This window comes from Chiloscyllium plagiosum, unplaced genomic scaffold, assembly GCF_037043375.1.
Source record: "Chiloscyllium plagiosum isolate Xiang-an unplaced genomic scaffold, Cpla_swu_hap1 HiC_scaffold_9, whole genome shotgun sequence".
NCBI lineage: Eukaryota > Metazoa > Chordata > Chondrichthyes > Orectolobiformes > Hemiscylliidae > Chiloscyllium > Chiloscyllium plagiosum.
In genome coordinates, this window is record NW_028270147.1 from 63,928,909 (window position 1) to 63,954,351 (window position 25,443).

General features: G+C 39.4%; 1 protein-coding gene across 5 annotated transcripts in view; it reads right to left on the reverse strand.

Moving 5' to 3' along the window:
• Positions 1–107: 107 nt before the first annotated feature.
• The window catches only part of atg4c (autophagy related 4C, cysteine peptidase), a 49,067-nt gene continuing 23,731 nt past the window's right edge, over positions 108–25,443 (reverse strand). For all 5 annotated transcript variants that reach the window (XM_043699453.2, XM_043699458.2, XM_043699454.2 and 2 more), the window contains 6 exons: positions 24,418–24,488; positions 22,395–22,540; positions 13,059–13,137; positions 9,544–9,620; positions 7,189–7,308; positions 108–541 (listed from right to left, as the gene is read on the reverse strand). In XM_043699453.2, coding sequence (XP_043555388.1) covers positions 362–541; positions 7,189–7,308; positions 9,544–9,620; positions 13,059–13,137; positions 22,395–22,540; positions 24,418–24,488 — 673 coding nt within the window. In that variant the 3' untranslated portion in view covers positions 108–361. The remainder of the gene's footprint in view (positions 542–7,188; positions 7,309–9,543; positions 9,621–13,058; positions 13,138–22,394; positions 22,541–24,417; positions 24,489–25,443) is intronic.

The window sequence follows — 25,443 nt, forward strand, 5'->3', positions numbered from 1 at the left end:
CACTCTTTCTGCTGATCAGTGGCTGTGATGTAGGTTAGAGGCTCAGGTAAAATAAAAATATATGTAGAAAACTGGATTAAGAAAAACTGTTAAAATGGGAAAATAAACTCAATATTTACATAATTTTATTTATAATCAATTTAAAAAGTTTATTTCAATTATACATATTCAGAAACTAACATATTAGGTAAGATTACATTTCTTATATACAGTAAAATATCTTTGTACTTTTGCAAAATAGTTTTAATTGAACAGCATCTAGTTGTATAATTACAGATTTTTCTGTACATCAGTATTAATGGGCACCCACAGGTGCCAGCACTGACAGGGTAGTCCCACTATATTTACCATGAAATTCCTGTTACAGCAAGACAAACTCCTCATTACTCAATTTCTCTGATTTTCTCCTTGGAACCTCTGAGAGTTGTGCAGCTGTATCAGTTTTCGGCATGCAAAGTTTATCAATATCATAATCTCTAGCATGTCCACTTGAAAAAGTAAACAATGGATACTTCTCCTTGGAAGACGGTGAATTCAGAACCTGAAGTTTAAATAAAAAAAACTTCTCAGAATTTGTTTTTTACGTTTTTGAATCACATTTCATTTCTACAAAGGGTAAGTTATTTTTACTTGTGTCTTTGACATTCTGTCCACCTCCAAAACAGTCGTATTCTGATACCGCTATTAAAACTGGCTTTATGCAAGCAGGACTCTACCTAGTGAGTATCACAAGGTCACAGTAGCTCAATCTGGCCCTTTTCACTCTGTTGGTTGGATTTTAACAGCTCTATGAAGACAGGCTCAGAAGCAATTTGGGAGATAAAATGGCATGAGAAGGCACTATAAGAATGGTAGTGACATGGTCATCCACTAACCAGAGGCCTGTGATCAATTAATGGACCAACTTGACTCTGCAAGTATTTAACTGTTGTCATGACCGTCTCTGTACATGGTAGAATGCTAAGTGAATCCTGGCAGCCCCCTAACAGGTTCTATTGGAAGAGCAGAGCCACCTTTAAACACAATGGACAATGGAGCACCGTCTGGCAGCAATGGGCATTAATGCGGTTCCTGATAAAATCTAGTTGGTGCGCAAGGGATCAGGTTTGGTTTTGCAGCTTGCTGATACTATCAGAGATCCTGCCTCAAAAGTGAGTCATGGTAGAGGTATTAAAACTAAGATTACTTGGGGTGGGAGGGATTCACCATCCCGGCCCTGGCATATTAAATTAGAAAATGTATTTGGCCTTCAACATGGAAGTGCCTTCTTCTTCCCACAGCCTCAGCAGCCACTAAATCTATCAATGTTTCTTGAGTCAACAGCTCTGGGGAGCAGTCCCAGCAGTAGTCTTTTAATTGGCCACTTCTAGCAACAAGCTATTCAGGGCTCATGATCATCCATGCAGGCTCCTCTGCTGTTTTTGATCTTAATACACAACAACCAACATCATTAAAAGTTCTGGCTCCAATATATATTACATTCTCAGAATTCAGAGATTGTAATTTAGAATAGCAGCCTGAGCTAATGATTCAGAGCAGAAAACTTGGCTAATATTTCCCTATCTGTGTAAAGTTAACCATAACACTTTACCACTGACCATACTCCAATTAGTCAATTTAGCAGTAGCTAAACCTGGGAATCTCCTGGGCTGTCTAGCATACCAGGGATTATCACTAAAACAAAGCCACTAAGTTTGTCAGTGCTTACAGTTTAAAATTCCCACAGGCAGACAGTTGGGTTACATCTACTCACTGTGCATTGGTAGAAGGCATTCATACATTTCATATATATGTATTCAGTTGCACAGTGTGGATGACTGACCTCTGATAAAACAATAAGTGATTGAAGAAAGCTGATGTCAGTCACTGCTCCTCTTTAATGTCACACATTGAAAGACCACCTGAGTTTTTTTGGTTTTCAATTAATAGACCATTGGTCTGAGTATGTGATGTACTTTACGAATTGTAAGGCCACCTTTTTCAGGCATTCGCCCGAGCAAACTAATTTTCTAGTGAAATTTTCAATTGTACAATGCTTATTTGACATTTTGTGCTATGAAATATTAGTGTGCTAACATCAAATCTGCAGGATACCTTGTGTAAAATAACTGAGGATGGTAATAATTAATCAAATTAGGGTTAAATTATGAAAAGGAGTCCCAAATTCTGTCAAATACAAGCTGTATCTGATGCTAAAAAGTAATGCTCTCAAGTTACAAGAGGATAGAAAAGGAAGCCATGAGAGATTCAAGGATCTTAAAACCAGAAGAAAATTTAAAGATTAATCAATAACTGAAGTGAATAAGTGAACTAAGTTGGCTTTTATGGAGGGCTTCGTGCCCTGATTTGAAAGGGAGATTGGGTGTTATTTTAATTTAACTCACCAGCCCTAAACTAAACAAGATAAACTTCAACATCAATTTTACATTCCGCCAAACATGGCTCTTCACTGAAATATAAGGAGAATGTAAAGGCAGCATTTCAATTTTTCATTTTATAAGATTGATTGATTTGTACAGCATGACCAGTTAGAGTAAAGGCAAAAGAGCACAAGTATTACATAAGATACTTTGCAGAAAGCACCTGAGCAACAGTTTGCTAATATTCTGACCACAGTTGAACTACTGTATCTGTTAAATCAATAGTTTTTACATTTAAAATAGCCAATTCTAATTTTTATCCAGAATAGGAACTTGAGAATAAATTAACTTTCTGTACAGTTAAGCACATCTTCATACTCATTAATACAATCACTTTTTCCCCATTCAAACTAACTTAAATTATTTCATTTGTGTCGCAAATTAATCAGAACCACACAGTGAAAAGCTTCATTTAAGTCAGAGTGCTAATGTAGGTGATTTGCCAAATCTCAATTTATTTTACTTTCAATATTGCCACCTGCTGGTGATAATATGGGACAGCCACATGAAAAATGCTGGAAGGCCAAATCAACGCATTAATATTTATGGTTACTTCAACGTTAGACTCTTCATTGACAGAGATAAATTTTGGAATATTGCACTTCAGAAAAGCATAAGTTGGAGAGAAGAGCAACAACAATAGGATTCAAAAATATAATACTTCAAGAAGTGCATTGATTGAAGTTTAATATGATGAAGTAAATTGACAAAGTTTGCCCAGTCAAACTGCTCATTGAACTTAAGGATTTAAATATCAAGGGATCCAAGTTATGAACAAGTTATGAAAAAGGGAAATGAGGCAGAACTTTCTCACCAATAAGACTTTATAGCCTATGTACAATAAATCAGAAGCATCTCTTGAATAATATTAATGTCTTCAAGAAGTGAATAATATTAATGTCTTCAAGAAGCAATTATACAAGTTTCTACAGAGGGAAAGGCCAGGGGCATAGTGGGAATCAAAAAGGGCGTAAGGTACAGTTAGTAAGTTTGCAGATGACACCAAAATTGGAGGTGTAGTGGACAGCAAAGAGGGCTACAACAGGATCTGGACCAGATGAGCCAATGGGCTGAGAAGTGGCAGATGGAGTTTAATTCAGATAAATGCAAGGTGTTGCATTTTGAGAAAGCAAATCTGAGCAGAACTTATACACTTAATGGTAAGGTCCTAGGGAGTGTTGCTGAACAAAGAGACCTTGGAGTGCAGATTCATAGCTCCTTGAAAGTGGAGTTGCAGGTAGATAGGATAGTGAAGAAGGTGTTTGGTATGCTCTCCTTTATTGGTCAGAATATTGAGTACAGGAGTTGGGAGGTCATGTTGCGGTAGTACAGGACATTGGTTAGGCCACTGTTGGAATATTGCCTGCAATTCTGATCTCCTTCCTATCGGAAAGATGTTGTGAAACTTGAAAGGGTTCAGAAAAGATTTACAAGGATGTTGCCAGGATTGGATGATTTGAGCTATATGGAGATGCTGAACAGGCTGGGGCTGTTTTCCCTGGAGCATCAGAGGCTGAGGGGTGACCTTATAGAGGTTTACAAAATTATGATGGGCATGGATAGGATAAATAGACAAAGTCTTTTCCCTGGGATCGGAGAGTCCAGAACTAGAGGGCATAGATTTAGGGTGAGAGGGGAAAGATATAAAAGAGACCTAAGGAGCAACTTTTTCACACAGAGGGTGGTACGTGTATGGAATGAGCTGCCAGAGGAGGTGGTGGAGGCTGGTACAATTGCAACATTTCAGAGGCATTTGGATGGGTATATGAATAGGAAGGGTTTGGAGGGATATGGGCCGGGTGCTGGCAGGTGGGACTAGATTGGGTTGGGATATCTGGTCGGCGTGGACTGGTTGGACCGAAGGGTCTGTTTCCATGCTGTACATCTCTATAACTCTAACTATTTCTCTGACTTCTCAGTTCTCTTTTCCAAAGAATTCTTATGAAATTGAAATACAACCATGAGGATTTCAACTCATCACCTTTTGCCCCCAACTTTCAACTGAAAGGATAATATGTCAATGTCTTTTCAGTACACTGCTGGTATTAAACTACAAATAAACAAGATGCACTTGAGAAGTACATTTCTATGAACTGCCTGATTCCCTACACCCCTCAACACCCAACAAAGGGTGAACCACATCCGTCCAATTGACCACATTTTGGCTGATGCGCAGAGTTGGCTTGGTATTGGAATTTTGTTAATATTAATTAAAATGCACTATAACCAAAGCACAAATGTATTAAAAATGTAGTTGTTACAAGCACAACAGTTTAGCAAACCTTTTTATAGCTTCAAAAACAGGTCCTACAATAGATTCAGTGTGGCTGTATAATTCCTAAGAATTGTGAGAGAAATATTAAGCTAATGGATACAAGGCCAACAACTGTAAGGTATAGGTAAAGTCACCACAGTCCTACCAGACCATAAGGCTGCTCTCTCAATAGAAAGAGAGAAGAGAGGTGGTGATTTATCCACGACGGTTGTCATTCCTCAGGCGAAGGGAGATGTTATTCTCACCCAGCCAATTCAGGAATTGACCGACACTGTTGGCAGCAGTCTGCATCACAAATTAGTCATCCAGCCAACTGAGCTAACTCCCCAGAGTTTAGATCAGAGTGGTGCTGGAAAAGCACAGCAGGTCAGGCAGCATCCGAGAAGCAGGAAAATCGACGTTTCGGGCAAAGGCCCTTCATCAGGAATAGAAGCAGGAAACCTCCAGGGTGGAGAGATAAATGGTGGGGTGCTGGGGAGAAGGTAGCAAAGAGTACAATAGGTGAATGGAGGTGGGGATGGAGGTGATAGGTAAGAGAGGAGAGTGGAACAGATAGATGGGAAGGGAGATTGGCAGGTAGGACAGGTCATGAGGACAGTGCTGAGCTGGAAGGTTGGAACAGAGGTAAGGTAGTGGGAGGGGAAATGAAGAAACTGGTGAAGTCCACATTGATGCCCTGGGGTTGAAGTGTTCTGAGGCAGAAGATGAAGCGTTCTTCCTCCAGGTGTCGGGTGGTGAGGGAGCGGCGGTGGAGGCGGCCCAGGACCTGCAGTCCTCGGCAGAGTGGTATGGGGAGTTGAAATGTTGGGCCACAGGGCGGTGTAATTGATTGGTGCGGGTGTCCCGGAGATGTTCCCTGAAGCGCTCTGCGAGGAGGCGTCCAGTCTCCCCAATGTAGAGGAGACTGCATCGGGACCAACGGATACAATAAATGACATTGGTGGATGTGCAGGTGAAACTTTGATGATGTGGAAGGTTCCTTTGGGGCCTTGGATGGAGGTGAGGGAGGAGGTGTGGGCGCAGGTTTTGCAATTCCTGCGGTGGCAGGGGAGGGTGCCAGGATGGGAGGGTCGTTTGTTGGAGGGCGTGGACCTGACCAGGTAGTCATGGAGGGAACGGTCTTTGCAGAAATCGGAAAGGGGTGGGGAGGGAAATATATCCCTAGTGGTGGGGTCCGTTTGGAGGTGGAGGTGGACCATCTCTGAAACCTCCCTCCCCTTCCTGGACCTCTCCATCTCCATTAATGACGACTGACTTGACACTGGCATTTTTTTTTTTACAAACCCGACTCCCACAGCTACCTAGATTACACCTCTTCCCACCCTACCTCCTGAAAAAAATCCCATCCCGTATTCCCAATTCCTCCGCCTCCGCTGTATCTGCTCCCAGGAGGACCAGTTCCACCACAGAACACACCAGATGGCCTCCTTCTTTAGAGATCGCAATTTTCCTTCTCACGTGGTTGAAGATGCCCTCCAACGCATTTCATCCATATCCCGTACCTCCGCCCTCAACCACCACCCCTCCAACCGTAACAAGGACAGATTCCCCTGGTCCTCACTCTCCACCCTACCAACCTTTGCATAAACCACATCATCCGCTGACATTTCCACCACCTCGCTGGTGTAAACTTTCATATCAGAGACAACACAGAAATAATTACAAAATCTGGCAGACTCCACGGCAAGGGGATGAATGGCAATGGGAAATAGAAAATCTCACACAGGCTCCACCCACGTCCCCTCTCCTCCAGGAGGGGCTCAATGGTGTTGGATGTTTGGAACCTCTCTCGTTGCAGCTGGACCTCCTCAGAGCAGCTGATTGTGTGCTAACAACATCAGCACTGCACAGTGTCCAGATCCCCAACACACATGCAAGAATACCTTCCTTTCCGAGGAGGGCGAGAGAATGACATCTGACTGCAGCACTGAAACATCTGTGTATCTCCCTGAGACGGACAGTTCTGACAAGACAGTGACACTGCAGGACAGGCTGAAGGGGGCTCTGACAACCAGCTGGCATGGTGCCAAAATCAGAAGTCTAAAACCAGCCTCATTAACGCTAAACATGCAAATATTCTCTCAGTGTCTCATTTGTCAGGATAACGTCAGGAAACAACCAACTGTCCTCTCGCTTCACACTGCCAACCTTAGAGCAGACAAAACACAGTGTGACTGTCTGATAATGACGTTATATATTCATTCATGGGATATGGGTACCATTGGCCAAGCCAGCATTAAATGCCCATCCCTAATGGCCCCATGAGGTAGGTTGGTGCTGACCTGACTCCTTGGGGTATCTGTATCGAACTGTGTAGTTTTCCTGCACAGTGCCACAGGACAGTTAAGAGTCACCCCCATTGCTGCCGGTCTGGAGTCACATGTGGGCCACATCAGGTGAGGGTGGCAGATTTCCATCCTTCTTTTGGAATATTTGTGAAGAAATACTGAAGGAACACTTCAGCTTATTTCAATAACAATTCTTAAGACTCACCTTTGTTACTTCATCAATTATTTTGTCAAAATCAGCTTTACTGTGTGAATAAAACCCTATTGTGCAGCTGGGATCCATCTTACTAAATGGCATCTTTTTCGGAGAAGGACAGTGATATGACTGAAAGTACAAAGTAGCAGAATGAGTCTATCAGAAAAAAGGTTCCACTGATTCAAGAATATTTATACAGTACTATTAATGTAACCAAATCATCTGAACCACAGAACCGTGGAAAACAAAAAATATTATGGCACAGAAAGAGACCATTCAGCAAAAGGCACACTAAGACTAACATTGATTAGTTTGATATCATTACATGCAGCTTCACCTTTCTTTACATAATATGCATTGTTCTGCAGAAAGCGCACTTCATAACAGACATTGCAACACACATTCTATAACTGACTTTCGATAGAACACAATATAAAAACCTTACGCAGGGCAGTGTTATTAATAAAAAAGATTCAGTAAATTGGACACTATTAGGACTTATGCTCCAGTATAACAAGGCAAATCAGATGAAAGGCTCTTTTCATTTTTCTCACTAAAAGTCACACGTAAAAACATCCTTAAGCTGGTTTCAAACCAGCTCCTGATCAGTATATGCTGTATGTATTGAACTATATGTTATTTAGCATTGACCTCATTCAGGAAGAATACAATGGCTAAATGGAAATTATGCACTGGTAGAATAGGATGCTTGCGAAGTCAACAGTTTATAGAGGAAACTGTAATCTCCATCTTACTTGCACTGTACCATATGTATGGAAGAGCCTGAAAATGAAATGCATTCCATTTGACTATCATGGCAATAAAAACGTTCCTTATCAAGTTTAGAAAGAATTTACAAAAAGCAATAGCTCAAAAAGCTGTTCAATTGCACATTATTGGTGAGGAAGGCATGATTTTACCAGCCATTGTGTGAGTTGTCCAATTGCTGAGTGGAGGCACAGCAACCAATTTGAATAATTAAAGGTCTAATTGACAGTGATTTTGACAGGTCTCTCAGGAACTCTGGGGAGGCTCTAGAGCCCAATGTAGGGGCCCACAACAACAATAGTGCTGCTCCTGTGATCCTATGCAGTTGCTGGCCTTGGCAGTAAAGTGAACTGGGTTGCGAGTATAGTGCTGGAAAGGCACAGCAGGTCAGGCAGCATCTGAGGAGCAAGAGAATCGATGTTTTGGGCATAAGTCCTTCATCAGGGATGAGGTTTGTGGATCGGGGCTGGGGGGGAGGGGGGTGTTGGGGGCAAGGTAGCTGGGAAAGGGATAGGTGGATGAAGTTGAGGGAGAAGGTGATAGGCCAGACGGGGTAGTGATCGACAAGTCCGAGTTGGAGGCTTGGGACTGGGCTAATGTGGGGGGAGGGGAAATGAGGAAGCTCATTGACGGAGTAGGGAGGGGGAGTTGAAGTGTTCAGTCACGGGGTGGTGGTGTCGGTAGGTGCAAGTGTCCCAGAGATGTTCTCCGAAAAGATCCACAAGAAGGCGTCCTGTCTCCCCGATGCAGAGGAGACCACACTGTGTGCAACGGATGCAGTAGATGACATTGGTAATGTGGAGGAGGCCCAGGACCTGCATGTCCTAGGCCTCCTCCACCACTAAACTGTTACCACCCGACTCTTGGAGGAGGAACGCCTCATATTCCGCCATGGGACCCTTCGACCACAAAGGATAAGTGTGGATTTCAACAGCTTCCCTCCCCCCCCACATTATCCCAGTCCCAAGCCTCCAACTCGGCACAGCCCTCTGGACTTGTCCATCACTCTCCCCTCTGACCTATCACCTCCTCCCTCACCTTCATCCAGCTATCGCTTTCCCAGCTACCTTCTCCCCCAACCCCCCCTCCCATTTATCTCTCAGCCCCGACCCACAAACCTCATTCCTGATGAAGGGCTTATGCCCAAAACATCGATTCTTCTACTCCTCGGATCCTGCCTGACCTGCTGTGCTTTTACAGCACTACACTCTCGACTCTGAGCTCCAGTGTCTGCAGTACTCAATTTCTCCTAGTAAAGTGAACTGTACCCTTTCCCACTTGCTTCAAAACGGAGGTATCCTCTTTTTCTTTCTGTGCCTCAACAGCATCCACGTATTTGGTTAAGTCTGCAGAGCTGTCAGCCCTCCAGCTGTGCTAGAACCATAGCAAACTAACTGCCTGCCAAAGTAGGCTCAGGATCCACATTTGGTCCTGACATCTATCCTCACTGGTAAATGCCAACCTTTGTTTTAATTTCAACTAAGATAGAATTGTTTTATTTATTTTAGGAATAAAATGTACTTTGGTTAAAAAAATTCAATCAAATCAAAAAGGACAAAATAACGTAAACTTTTCACACAACATACAAAACTTCACCTCAAGTGGAAAATCCTTCGGTGTGACATCCACAAATGACTGGCAGTAATGAGGGTCCATGTAGATCAAACTATCATCTTGAAAGTCCAAACAAAACACAAGAAATTCAAAAATATATAATGAGAATCCTCCAAACTTATCAAGACAGTTTGTAGAATAATTAATGTCCACCACATCATGTTGCTAATATAGTTTGCTGTTTGAACTCTATTTTCAAGTAAGATTGCATTTTGAGCTGTCAAATTGCACTGCCTAGGAAAACGTTTACACAGTATTTTCAATCTTATTTAAGAAATCTTTATAAAACATCATTAAAAGAACTGTATATAGCTGAGCCAAAGTTTGAACTCAAGGCAGCTGGTCTTAAAAGATCTCTAAGCCTTTGGAACAAAAGAAGTCAACTATTATCCAGTGATCATGGTGAAAAAACTTACATGCAATGATGTAAAGAAAGAACGAGTTCTGTCTTAGTTGACGAACATGTAGACATTGATAACTCATGTAAAGCATTGGAGGCAACAGTTTGCATGTTACAAGTTTACAATCTTGCTTTAGACATTTCCTTAGGCAATATAATGCTGGTCACCCTCATAAGTGGTCCACGCAGTTTGGGGATCCTGTACTGATGTAAAACTTTGTAAACAACTGAGATATGAGGCATGGTAAATAATACTGGAGGAACAAAGGAAGTTTCAAAGATGACTGAATGCGCAAAAAAGTGGCAGATGGAATTTAATGCCAATAAATGTGAATTTTAAAAATTTTGTTAAAGAAGTAAAATAATTACAATTTGAATGTGAAAGATGAGAGGATTTGTGGCAGCAGTGTCACAGGGAGTCAGGTTCACAAGAGATTAAAAACTAAAATGGATAGGCTATAAAAAGCTAATGGAATACTGAGTTTTATAGCAAGGGGTATAGAATATAAAAATTGAAATGTAACAGTGAATTTATTTAAAAACTTAAGACTACAGTTGGAGTACTGAGTGCAGTTTTAAGCTTCAAATTTAAGGAAGAATATTTGGGCAAAACAAATTCACCAGGAAGCTGCCTGGTCTGATAAAATTCAAACACAAAGATTTAGAAAAAATTGGAACCACTTACATTAAAACAGAGGTTAGGTGATGTTTTAATGGATGCATTTATTATTAATGTGGCAGAATTGATAGAAACATGATGTTTATATTGAGTTGGAGGCAGCTGAAATGAGGGGACATAGGTACAAGATTAAATGGAGACTATTTAGGATAAAAAGGAGAAATTTCTTTTTATACAGAAAGAAACTAGACTATGAAATGTTATCAATGTTTGTGATTGAAGTTGAGATTATGTCAACATTTAAAATAGGTTAGATATGTGGCTTAAATAAATGGATACTGGAACAAGACCAGATCATGGGATTTGGATTTGTTCATGTGGAGGATGAGCACCAACAAAAGATTGGTTGTGTGAACAGCTGGCTTGTATTTTATGATTTTAATATAAATTGATAGCCAATATCCAATTATTTAATTGTGTAATCCAAGTAGGTAAACAACAGCGTTCAGAGAGAATATGAACTAATGCAGGCCATTCAGCCCCTTGAGTCTGTTCCACCATTCAATTAAATTATCCCAACACAGGTTCAGAAGAGAAATGAGCAACGTTGGAAATGCAAAGCAGAAAATCAGTGACTGATTGAAGGCGGCAGAGGATATACACTACAATACAGACAAATGGATTTACTATTGCCTAATGGTATAGATTTCAATTCAGGAATTTTAGCAAACAAGACAGATTAGCTAAAGGCACATTTAAATATTCAGAAGGATTATATCATAGGTCTTACTGAAATATGGCTTAAAGAAGGAAAATACAGCAGCGCAATATTCCTTGTTAAAGAATTTTGAGATGAGACTAACAGATGGATAAAAACAAAAAGGGTTGCAACATTGGTTAAAAGAACAATTACAACTGTAAAGGGGATGATAAGCTAGAAAGATCATCAACAAGTCCACAGGATGAACTAAAGAACAAAAAGGGACAATCACATTTCTTGGAGTGTACAGTAGACTTCCAAACAGTCAGATTAAAAAAAAGAGAATAAACAACTTTTAAAGGAACACCAATGATACAGCTGTGATTGTAGGTGGACTCAAATGCTCTAACATTATTTAGGATCGAATCAGTATAAACGGAAAAGATGTAGGATTTGCAAAATGTGTGAAGAATAACATTTTGAACTAGAATATAGCAAGCCCTAAAAGAAAAGGAGGGGTTCTGGACTTAGTTTTAGGAATGGAGCTGAGCAGATTGGAAGGATATTATTGGGAGAATAATTCGGTGGTAGCAATCAGATTTTACATCACCATAGAATAGGACAGAAATAAGCCTGGAGTAAAAGTTCATAATCGGAGAAAGCCAATTTTACTGGGGTGTGACGAAATTGAGTAACTACAGTCAGCATAAGCCTGGCAGTAAGCAAATTACTGGGAAAAAAAAATTGAATGACAGTACCATTCATTTAGGAAGAGACAGTTTATAATCAAGGACAACTAAAATTAACTCTAAAAAGATTAAAAATTAAAAACACATTATTTGTATATGCAGCCAACAACTTTGTTTCACATGGTTTCCATTCATCATTTTAAAAAAAAACTTTAATTGCATTTTGTTCCTGACTAATACAGTATTTGTGAACCATTTAAAGTCATTTATTTCTTCCTTTGTTGTGTCAATGTTCCCACCATACATTTTGGAGATCAAAATAGAAAAAAAAACATTGTCAATTAATTTAAAACCCATTTTTCAAAAATTCATGCCAAAACAATTAGAATTAACATGGTTGTGAAGGGGACAGATTAACATTTTAAAACATTTCTTAATCTTAAACAGAAAGTTACTGCTAAATGTATGGTTGTCAGTGAGCACTGGAAGAACAGCACACTCTTCATGAATAAACCCATTTACAATCTAATAGGCAACAACACTGGTCTTTTTTGGTTGCATTAAATCTGAAAATATTATTTGTCTTGATACTTTGTTTTGTAGACTAAAATTAGCTCTATAAAGTTCTTAGAGCCACTGCAAAATTATTAAATCATTTTGTTCAATTTTTATGTAATAACAATACAATTCATACCAAAATATATTACAAAATGTTGGCTTTTTTTGCATGATGTCATTATGCAAGAAATTATGTTTAGACATTCTACCCTCTCATTCCATCATGACAACAGTTAGTCCCTTTGCATTTACAGCACTGAAGCAAATGACAGACTCGCGAGGTAAACATTGCTATGTTAAGAAGTGAATATCTCAATGTTGTCACTATGTTCATTTAGAATATTAGAACTCATACTCTGTTGGGAAAATAGAACTTATGCAAAAGCACATGAAAATTTTATGTAATAACAAAACCACTGTCAATATCCTAATATATCATACAATACAAACACACCGTTACAACACAAAAGGGGAAATCTATAGTTACATTGCTGAGTATTTGCAAAATCACAGTATTTAAAATTCACAAACCTTGAAATCCCACAAAGTAGAAAGATTGTTTTGGCTTTCCACCAATAATTCCAACGCAGAACTCAAGACTCAAGATCCCCTATTTAAAAAAATTGAATCTTTTTAAGGGTATGTTCTTCTTTGTCCAACTCATGCCAAATATACCAAATTTTTTTTCTAAATCAGGAAAAAGGTGAAGACAGTTCTATTTTCAATCCTACCCAAATTTCTTAATCTAACCAATTTGCACATCTTTCGAACTGATAAAAATGCAAGTTTTCACTTGGTGAGGTAGAACAGATATGGTGTAATATTACTATATAAAGTAACACAGGTGATAATGGATCAGCAGCCAGTTACACATTTCTCCTGACTTTTATCTCCATTGCCTTGAATTAAATCAGGAGGTGCAAGAAAGGCTATTGATTTGCTGTTACCTAGCTTACTCTATCGCACAGACAAATCATCTCCATCACCTATGAAGGCTACTTCAGCCACAGTCATTGGACGAACCAACAAGCAGACTACTTCCCACAGTAAAGAAAATACCCAACTTCCAAGTTCCTCTGCTCATCACCCGAATGAGGTTGAACTCAACACTTTTCAGTATCCTATTTCTGAAATAAAGAGACGCCTGCTGTGAAATGTGGGCTGCTCTCAAGAGATTCCAACAGATGGTTCTAGTGAAGATATGGGTATCAATCAAACATCCACTGCTCGTTAATTGCCTAGATGATAATAGATTGCAAATAAATTAAGGTATATTAAAACAAAGCTTCCCCCTTCAAATTCCCTCTTTTGCTCGATGATTCTAAGTTAAGGACATAAGAAATAGGAGCAAGAGAAGACCATATAGTCTGCTGTGCCTGTTCCATCATTCAATATGATCAAAGTTAGCATTGCTGCCTCACAGCACCAGGGTCCCAGGTTTGACTCCAGCCTCGGGTGACTGTCTGTGTGGAGCTTACATATTCTCCCAGGATCTGTGTGGGTTTCCGCCAGGTGCTCCGGTTTCCTCCCACAGTCCAAAGATGTGCAGGTTAGGTGAACTGGCCATGCTAAATTGCTCATAGTGTTAGGTGCATTAGTCAGAGGGAAATGGGACTGGGTGGGTTACTCTGTGGAGGGTCAGTGTGGACTCATTGGGCAGAATGGCCTGTTTCCACACTGTAGGGAATCTAATATAAAAAAGCTCATCTTCAGCTTCAACTACACTTTCCCACTTGCTCCCCATATCTCTTAAGTCTCAGAGACACCAAAAATCTACCTCAGTCTTAATGGTATATCCACAACTCTCTGGGGTAGAGAATTCTAAAGTGTCACAACCCTTTGACTGAAGAGTTGCTGAGCTATGAGCCAAGTGCTGAAAAATAGGATTAGAACAAATGGATGTTTAATGATTGACACAGACATGATGGGCTGAAGAGACTTGCTCCATGCTGTTAAAAAAATCTATGAAGGAATTTCTCCTCACCTCAGTCCACTTAACTTAGGTCCCTATTCTAAAACTGTGGCCCCATGACATACATTCCTCAGTCAAGGGAAATGATCTTAGTGTCTGTCCTGGTATGTAAATCATAATCTTGACTGTATTACAATGAGATCAATGCTCATTCTACTAAGATATGAAGAACATAGAAACAATTTACTTAGCCTTAATCATATGACAATCCCTGGAGGGACCACTTTTGCAAAACTTATGATGTACTGCCTCTAATGAGAGCATTTTCTTCATTATAATTTCACACAGTATTCTAGGTGTGGCTCACCAAAGTTCCATCCAATTGCAGCAAGAGGTTTTTATTCTTGTACTCAAAGTCTCGCTATGAAGGCAAACAAGCTATTTGCTTTCCCAATTACTTGTAATACACACAAGCTTTTGTACTCCTTGCACAAGAATATTTACAAGTTTAATGCCTTGAAAACATATTCTGGCTTTCTATACACAAAACCAAAGTGAATAATCTCACATTTCAGCTTGGTGCCCAATCACTAAACCTGCTCAAAGAGAAAAACAACTGGGGTTGCTGAGAATTAGAAACAAAAATAGAAATTTCAGGAAAAACACAGGAAGTCTGGCAGCATCTGTGGAGAGAAAGCAGAGTTAACATTTCGAGTTCAGTGACCTTCAGAACTAAACCTGTTTATATCATTTTACAGAATCTCTGTGTCCTCTCCACAGTTTGTATTCCCAAGTAGCTTTAAAATGTCAACAAAATTAGATATGCTATTCTCAGTCTTTTCATCTGAGTTACTAATATAGACTGTACATAGCAAGCCCCACCACTAAACTTTGCAGCAAATCAATAGCTACAGCCTCGAAAAGGGCCCATTTGCACAAGTCCCATCTGTTGACCAATTCTTTATTCATCCAAAATCTTTGAGCCAGTACTCTGTGCATTAACTTTTTTTGATACACTTTATTGAATATCTTTTTGAAATTTGAATACAAGATCTGCTGGTTTCACTTTGTAACGAACATGCTTAAAAAAAAGTTAACTTATACACCAATATAAAATGTAAATTATCAGTGAGAGGTGCTAGACTTGAAATATTAATTGTTTCTCTCTCCACAGCTACCAGCAGATCTGCTGAGTTTCTCCATCACTTTCTATTTTTATATCAGGTTTCCAGCACCTTCTGTTTTTAATCTACTTTTTACAGTGCAGGTTGTGCCCTGCTAATTTAGCAAACTTAAGCAGGGCAACCTCAGTAGTCTTATTATCCAAAATATGTCCGGTTTAAGATACACCCACAAACATTCCCTATTGGGCAATTTTGATGTCCATTTAAAAAAGTCAATACTTCCTATCAAATGATTAAATGCTAGTTGCTGATCTAGTTTACTACTAGTTACATATTGGGTATACTAATCAAGTGTCCTGATCAGATCCCTTTCTCTGTCACTCTCAGTCTTCTAGGTGCTGGTATTCTGAAGCACAGATACGATGCTGTCTTTCTTCAGCACCAACACCTCATCCTCCTTTGGAATATCAATGGCTAAGGCAGTCAGAAAGAGCAGACGGACAGGCCATATGTTGGGGTTTGGTCTCATTGTGAGGGGATGGCACCAGCCAGAAGCCCACACGACCTCCCATGATCTGGCAAATTCCCTGGTCTGGCAAAGATCCAATCCCAAGCCTGCTGGATTATGAGCACAAATTATAGCAAGTTTTCATTCTCAAAAAGCTCTTTGAGTCAAACAGTCAGGGCAGGCAGGGACAAGGTAGGACTAATAAATTAAACTGCATTTATTTCAATGCAAGGGGCCTAACAGGGAAGGCAGATGAACTCGGGGCATGGTTAGGAACATGGGACTGGGATATCGTAGCAATTACAGAAACATGGCTTAGGGATGGGCAGGACTGGCAGCTTAATGTTCCAGGATACAAATGCTACAGGAAGGATAGAAGGGAGGCGAGAGAGGAGGGGGAGTGACATTTTTGATAAGGGATAGCATTACAGCTTTGCTGAGGGAGAATGTTCCCGGAAATATATCCAGTGAAGTTATTTGGGTTGAACTGAGAAATAAGAAAGGGATGATGACCTTATTGGGATTGTATTATAGACCCACCAATAGTCAGAGGGAAATTGAGAAACAAATTTGTAAGGAGATCTCAGCTATCTGTAAGAATAGTAGGGTGGTTATGGTAGGGGATTTTAACTTTCCAAACATCGACTGGGACTTCAAAAGTGTTAAAGGTTTAGATGGAGAGGAATTTGTTAAGTGCGTATAAGACAATTTTCTGATTCAGTATGTGGAGGTACCTACTAGAGAAGGTGCAAAACTTGACCGACTCTTGGGAAATAAGGCAGGGCAGGTGACTGAAGTGTCAATGGGAGAGCACTTTGGGGCCAGCGACCATAATTCTATTAGATTTAAAATAGTGATGGAAAAGGATAGACCAGATCTAAAAGTTGAAGTTCTAAATTGGAGAAATGCCAATTTTGACAGTATTAGGCAAGAACTTTCGAAAGCTGATTGGGGGCAGATGTTTGCAGGTAAAGGGACGGCTGGAAAATGGGAAGCCTTCAGAAATGAGATAACGAGAATCCAGAGAAAGTCTATTCCTGTTAGGGTGAAAGGAAAGGCTGGTAGGTATAGGGAATGCTGGATAACTAAAGAAATTGAGGGTTTGGTTAAGAAAAAGAAGGAAGCATATGTCAGGTATAGACAGGATAGATCGAGTGAATCCTAAGAAGAGTATAAAGGAAGTAGGAGTATACTTAAGAGGGAAATCAGGAGGGCAAAACGGGGACATGAGATAGCTTTGGCAAATAGAATTAAGGAGAATCCAAAGGGTTTTTGCAGATACATTAACGACAAAGGGGTAACTAGGGAGAGAATAGGGCCCCCAAAAGATCAGCAAGGTGGCCTTTGTGTGGAGCTGCAGAAAATTGGGGAGATACTAAATGAGTATTTTGCATCAGTATTTACTGTGGAAAAGGAAATGGAAAATATAGACTGTAGGGAAATAGATGGTGACATCTTGTAAAATGTCCAGATTACAGCAGAGGAAGTGCTGGATGTCTTGAAATGGGTAAAGGTGGATAATCTCCAGGACCTGATCAGGTGTACCCGAGAACTCTATAGGGAAGCTAGAGAAGTGATTGCTGGGCCTCTTGCTGAGATATTTGTATCATCGATAGTCACAGGTGAGATTAGGTTAGATTACTTACAGTGTGGAAACAGGCCCTTCAGCCCAACAAGTCCACTCCGACCCGCCGAAGCGCAACCCACACAGACCCATTCCCCTACATTTATTCCTTCACCTAACACTACGGGCAATTTAGCATGGCCAATTCACCTAACCTGCACATTTTTGGTCTGTGGGAGGAAACCGGAGCACCACGCAGACATGGGGAGAATGTGCAAACTCCACACAGTCAGTCGCCTGAGGCGGGAATTGAACCCGGGTCTCTGGTGCTGTGAGGCAGCAATGCTAACCACTGTGCCACTGTGCCGCCCACAAAGGTGAGGTGCCGTAAGAGTGGAGGTTGGCTAATGTGGTGCCACTGTTTAAGAAGGGTGGTAAGGACAAGCCAGGGAACTATAGACCAGTGAGCCTGACCTCGGTGGTGGGCAAGTTGTTGGAGGGAATCCTGAGGGACAGGATGTACATGTATTTGGAAAGGCAAGGACTGATTAGGGATAGTCAACATGACTTTGTGCGTGGGAAATCATGTCTCACAAACTTGATTGGGTTTTTTGAAGAAGTAACAAAGAGGATTGATGAGGGCAGAGCGGTAGATGTGATCTATATGGACTTCAGTAAGGCGTTCAACAAGGTTCCCCATGGGAGACTGATTAGCAAGGTTAGATCTCATGGAATACAGGGAGAACTAGCCATTTGGATACAGAATGGCTCAAAGGTAGAAGATAGAGGGTGCTGGTGGAAGGTTGTTTTTCAGACTGGAGGCCTGTGACCAGTGGAGTGCCACAATGATCGGTGCTAGGTCCACTACGTTTTGTAATTTACATAAATGATTTGGATGCGAGCATGAGGTATAGTTAGTAAGTTTGCAGATGACACCAAAATTGGAGGTGTAGTGGACAGTGAAGAGGGTTACCTCAGATTACAACAGGATCTTGACCAGATGGGCCAATGGGCTGAGAAGTGGCAGATGGAGTTTAATTCAGATAAATGCAAGGTGCTGCATTTTGGGAAAGCAAAATTTAGCAGGACTTATACACTTAATGGTAAGGTCCTAGGGAGTGTTGCTGAACAAAGAGACCTTGGAGTGCAGGTTCATAGCTCCTTGAAAGTGGAGTCGCAGATAGATAGGATAGTGAAGAAGGTGTTTGGTATGCTTTCTTTTATTGGTCAGAGTACTGAGTACAGGAGTTGGGAGGTCACGTTGCGGCTGTACAGGACATTGGTTAGGCCACTGTTACAGTTTTTCTCAATTTAAATAATACTGTTCTTTTGTTTTCCCTTCCTAAGCTGAAAAATGTGTTGCTGGAAAAGCGCAGCAGGTCAGGCAGCATCCAAGGAGCAGGGGAATCGGCGTTTCGGGCATAAGCCCTGAAGAAGGGCTTATGCCCGAAACGTCGATTCTCCTGCTCCTTGGATGATGCCTGACCTGCTGCGCTTTTCCAGCAACACAGTTTTCAGCTTCTCCCTTTCTAAGTAAACAACTTTACATTTTCCCATATCATACTCCAGTTGCCAACCTTTTGGCCACTTACTTAACCTAGTAATATCTCTCTCTAAACAGTTTGTGTCCCCTTTGTAACTTGCTATTCCACCTATTAAGTTGTCTGCAAATTTAGCTACAGTACATACATGCCCTTCCTCAAAGTAATTGATATATATTGTAAACAGTTGTGGTCCCAGCACTGATTCCTGTGGAACCCCACCATTTGGGAACCTGAAAAAGAACCCCTCATCCTCACTAGCTGTTTTCTGCCATTCGCCAATTCTCAATCTATGCTGATTTGTTACCTCCAAAACCATAGCCTCTTGAGACTTAACCTTTTGTGTGGTATCTGTCAAATGTCTTATCAGAGTCCAAATTCAACACATATTTTGGTTTTCCTCTACTCACTCTAGTTGAGACTTTCTCAAAAACTTTAATTAATTAGTCAAGACAGGATTTCCCTTTCATGATGCCATGCTTCTATTGATTATGATATTCCAAATGTGTTATTACTATGTTAATAATTGATTCCAACATTTTTCCAAAAATAGATGTCAAGCTTGTCCACCTATAGTTACCCACATTTTCATCTTCCTCTCTCTTTGAATAGGCATGTCACTTTGGCCGTTTTCCAATCCTCCGGTATTTCACTAGAATCCAAGGACTTTTGGAAAATTACAAACTAATGCATTTAATATCACTTCTTAGGATCCTTGGATGCAAGTCATCAGCACCTGAGGACTCATCTGCCTCTAGCCCTATTCGTCTAATACTACTTCACTAATTATGGTGATTCCACTTAATTCCTCCCCTGAAGGTCCAAGTGCCTTCCAAAACAAAGACCATTGGAGAATATCTGTTTAACTCCTCTGCTATTTTCTTGTCCTCCATAACTATCTCCCCAGATTCATTTTTAAGGGGCCCTATGTTTACTTTGACCGCATTCTTCCTTTTTATAACATTTAAAGAAGCTCTAATGTCAGTTTTTATTTTCTTCTCTGTCATTTTTCCAGGAAATTATATTACATTTTGAGTTATACTGAAGGATTGCACTGAACCACAGTGTACTTCCTCTGATATTTACTATGCCTGTTCCTGAACAGTTAGTACATTATCCAGAAGGCAACAGTATCATGCCCTGATTCTACAGAGCTATGTGGCCTATTTATGCTCCTAATTTGTATGTATTCAAACACAAAGAGATCATCTCTCCCCACCCCAGCAAGTGATGGTAACTGGACAACATCAGGAGCAGGAATTCTGGCTAATGATTTTCCTCTCAACAGGGAGCAATACCAGCATTCTAACAGAAACTAGTTACTTGAGGAATCTGGAACTTTGTTGATCCAAATTGGTCATTAGCATAGTGGGAAAAAAAACCTATCATGAAAATCAGGAAGCTTCAATTTTTTTTAAGCAGCATTTTTAAAACACCTTAAAGGTTTATAAATACTCAAATCAAATATTTTCACTGACCACAAAAAGACAAATGTTAAAGAGCTGTTAGCCTTGACTTACATTTATAGACAATTCTCTACAATGAACATAACAACAGTATACTTTTTAAATGACAAAGTGGCCTTGACTGTAGAAATATTCAAGGTATTTACTACCTGCCAAGTTTAGCCTGCTTAGTTAGCATACTTTTCATATGTTAAGTGAAGTACAATAAAAGTTCATCATGTGGATAATTTCAAGGCCAAAGGAAAAGGTAATTTATTGTGTGGCTCAAGAGGCTTTTAATACAAAGGCAAGACAACATTTTTATAGGTCCATTCAATGTGCTTTAATGCTTTCGAAAATGTTACAACTAATTTCAGTGAAAATACAAAATTAACATAAACTTACTCCTTGCCTAGTTCAGCTGGATAATTTCCAAACAATGGAAAGTCCTGATTTCAAATCCTAGTGACTACTAATTTAGATAAACTCAGCTGAAATGACAAAGGTTGCATTATAAATTGTCTAGAATTAGTGAACTGAGGAGTTTCCCTTTTTCAATTTTTATTAAAAATTCTCTGTTGAAATGCGTGTGCATTGAAATGCGTGTACATTGAAATGGACGGCAGAACTGGAAGTAATACACCTTACATTCAAACCACAGCCAAATGGCCAAGATGCTGAAGCCACCTTCCACTATGGAACTGCAGCCTTTCAATGAATCAATGTCCTGGGAATTCATTATGACCAGTTTGCATCCTAATCAGGTGCAGACAGCACGAGTCCAAACTTGCAGGTCAGAGATCAGCCAGAACCTGAGCTTTAGGCCTTGTTACATTATTCAGCTAATGTGACAGCCCTTCTGCCACCATATACAACTCACCCATTTGCCTCACGACCAGCAGGCCTAAAAGAATGCCTTTGCCTGAATGCGACTTTAATGGAGTGGTTTTGCAATTTGAGAGAAACCCAGAATTGGTAGTTTAACAGATTAATTTTTGATAGATAAATTAACCAAACCAATGAGTTTGTTGACAATAAATAAATTTTACAGTTGTCCATGAAATAGCTGGATACTAATCCAGTCAACGGAACAGCATTTGTACAAGAGAGCAATTATAAATTTCCTGCAATTCGTCGGTCTGGATACATTTGCTTCAATAAAATGATACAATGTTTTACAATGACCAGATTAACTGACGGAGTTCAAAAAGTGTAAAGATTAGAGTCCAAGTATTATGTTTCAATTTGTTGGCATTCCAAATGTCAACACCCATCAATCTGTATACTTCTAAATAAAGATAGTTTAGTAGCTTATTTGTCCCTTCACCATATCCACCTAACAAACCCACCAGCTGATAAATTTGATGCATTCGTTTTTCAGCACCCATCAACCTCCAGTGTCTTACTCAAATGGGAATTATGGTATTTACATGAGAGCTAATGTCAATGCCAAACAAGTTATGTAACCAAGGGCGGTGCTATAATCAAGATGAAGCTTGTTTCATTTGACACATACACTACTCAGCAGACATTACAGGATGAACAACGGGAAGGTGGCTATTCCTCTTTAGGCAAGGATTCCAAGGTTTATTAATATGTCCCAATCACCACTCTATCTCAAACCAAAATCAAGCATTACAAAAAGTGAACTTGCCCTTTTAAATCTTCACCATTGGTGATCTAACATGCCTCCTGTTGAAAAATGGAAGAATTTAAGGAGTTATAAACTTAATATATGTCTTAGATGCTGAAGTAATATTAAATCACCATTACCTTTACAATCTCTTTGTACTCAAGGTTGACCTTCTCCCCTCCAAGTCTCACTGGTATTAGGATAACAACAGCTGTCCTGTCTGATGATTTTGGTACTCCATATCCAATAACTTGTGAATGTTTTTCTATTACATCAGCAATATAAACTGAAAAAGATAGTAACACTTTAATAATAGTTTTGTTCTTCCAACATGCCAGTTGTGTTTTCCAATTTGCACTCACTTTTCCCTGGATTTATTGGGTGTTGAATCCAAAACATTCAGTATCGTCTCTTATTCCAATTTATTCTCTCTCAAGATACTGAAACTGTCATCACTTTTAGTCTGATATACTTCAAGCCTTAGATGGTCAAGCTTAGTGCCTGTATTTATTTTACAGCTTTTTTTCAGCCTTTACAATCATGTTCTTCACAATGGCTCTCAGCCTTTCACCTATGTTTCCCATTAATGAAAGAACATATTTTACTTAGTCTGACTTCAAATTCAGTTTTTTCCTTTTAAACCAAAAATGGCAATATTAGATTTCTGAGAATGTAAAAGCTGTTTTATTGCTTTGAAATAATAAATACAAAGAGTACATTTCATAAAATTATGTTCAAATAAAATGTCCGCTAGGCTATTCCTGTGCACTCAAGCCCTTCTTCAGAATTTGACATTTACCTTTTTTCATACTAACCATCTTGTAGCCTGAGTGGCGTTGCCAATTTTACTGTCAACCACTGCTAAATAAAAGCTAGTATTATACTGTGGGCCCAAGTTGAGACTTCACCAAACCTCTTTCAAGCAAGATACATTATAGCTGAAAGAGGTAGACTTTTATACCTTCTGGGATGCATAAGATTCTGGATTTAAGAGATATGGCATAGTGTATTAACAGCATCTTTAACATATTAGAAACAATTTATAACTTGAAGAATACCCATGAACACTATCACTAACATTCAAATATCTTACAAAATGAACCCATAATTTTAATGTATTAAATAGCTTCACATAATATATAAAGTGACATATTGCATTCCATTCATAGTCATTCTAATTCTAGAGTACAAAAAAAGTATGAAAATACTGAATAAAAATACATTTTTTAAAATGCTTATGAAAAGGCAAAGCCAATTACTTTTAAACAGCCATGTAAAATGTTTTTATTAGTTCATGGGTGAGGGTGTTGATGAATAGGCTGGATTTATTGCCTATCCTTATTTGCCAAGATGATAGTTCATAATCAACCATATTGTTATGTTCTGCAGTTAGGTGCAGGCCAGATCAAGAAAGAATGGCAGGTTTCCCTCCCTAAAGGACATCTGTGAACTAGACTTTCTTTTATGACAATTGATTGTGGTTGTATGGTCAACACTAGACCAGCTTTTAATTGATATCAAATTTCATCGTCTGCCAAGGTAAGATTCAAGTTTGAACTTTTATGCTGGAACAGCACATTCTGGAGTTCTAGTTCAGTGACATTCCCATTAAGGTCATTGTCACTCCCATTGAAATAAAAACAGAACTCACTCCTTTTTTGAGTACTGTTTCTAACCTATCCAGCAAAAGTATTTAAATTGATTTGTAAATACCATTCGTGTATTTATATATGTACAGGTGTTTACATGTATTACTACACTTAGTCTTCGTTGTTCCCCCTTTTTGTTTCAAACATGAAGAAGCTCTCCAGTTGTATGATTCCAACTAAACTGTTGCTGTTTGGCCTGCTCAATACCGCATGTATTTCTGACTTTTATACTAATTGAAAATGCATGTTCTAGTTTACAATACAATGACATTTTATATACATAAGTAAATACACGAGTAGCCACAACCCCCTTGATCTTCATTTTGAAGTGAAAGCATTAAAAAAGGGATTTAAATTACCCTTATGTACAACAGAGAAGCACTGACTCAACATATCAAACATGAGTTATGTTCAGTAATGTTAAGCTCTGCCTGGCATCATCAATTTCATATGACTGGCAGAACTGGGCAAGATGCCCAGTCAGTTTTTCCCATTACCATACTGTGTCACTCACCTGTACAGTCCTGAGCAACGTAAACTGTTATTCCTTGCAGCTCGGGCTCCACTGCATCTTCCACTGCTCTCCTAAGCAATGGATTTAAATAGGTTTAGACAGTCACCTTGGAATCAATGCTAATTGAGTTGGACTGATTTTATTTTGAAAAACTCAAACAGCTGAATTTTAACTGAGAGGAAATAATTTGAGGTCAGAGTACAATGCATCAATATTGTGCAGCAATTCAGCAGCATTTTAAGCAACTTTTTTTATCTGAAGTACTTATTTTGTACTCAATACATCAATGTTGAAAATGAAATGCCCATTTCAGGAATTTTATTTCAATGGCAAACACTTCTAAACACAGCAACAATACACGCGCAGTAAATCCTCAACTCTGCCCAAAATGTGCCTCTATTCCAATGTTAATTAAGCTTACCCTTACTGTTTTGTTATATTTTTAATCTCTTTTCTGTATTTTAAAGGCATGCGTGAATTTACCAATTTAATACTGAAATTGAATATACAGTGGGGTTACAATATTCCATCAGTTCTAACAGTAGATCAAAGTACGTTAATCTGTTTCAGCACCAAATCTCCTCAATGGCTAACTTTCAAGCTGTTCTTACACAAGAACACTTTCACTTCTTAATATTATGCAGGTGTTACAATAGAAGGAAGTGTAGTAGATTTATGTTTTGTGCTATCTAGGGTCAATGTAAAAAATATTTGAATGCTTTGTACTTCTTTAAAAGTAATCAATCTTGCCCCAGTCAACACAAGTCATTCCCCGTCCCTGGCTAGACTAATTCAGACCCAATTAAAGTATTGAATAGGCCAAATAGTAGCACTTATCAGATTCAAACTGTGAAGTCCATTTCTATCACACAGAGGAAATATACAAGTTTATATCTTGTAAAATTGCATTGTGTTTAGGTCCCACTTGAAGGATGCATTTTCTCACATTAAAAGAGTGTTCTTGGGGCTTAGGCATGAGATTATCATATTGGATGTCTAGTGCTTACAGCTGAAACAACTTACCAA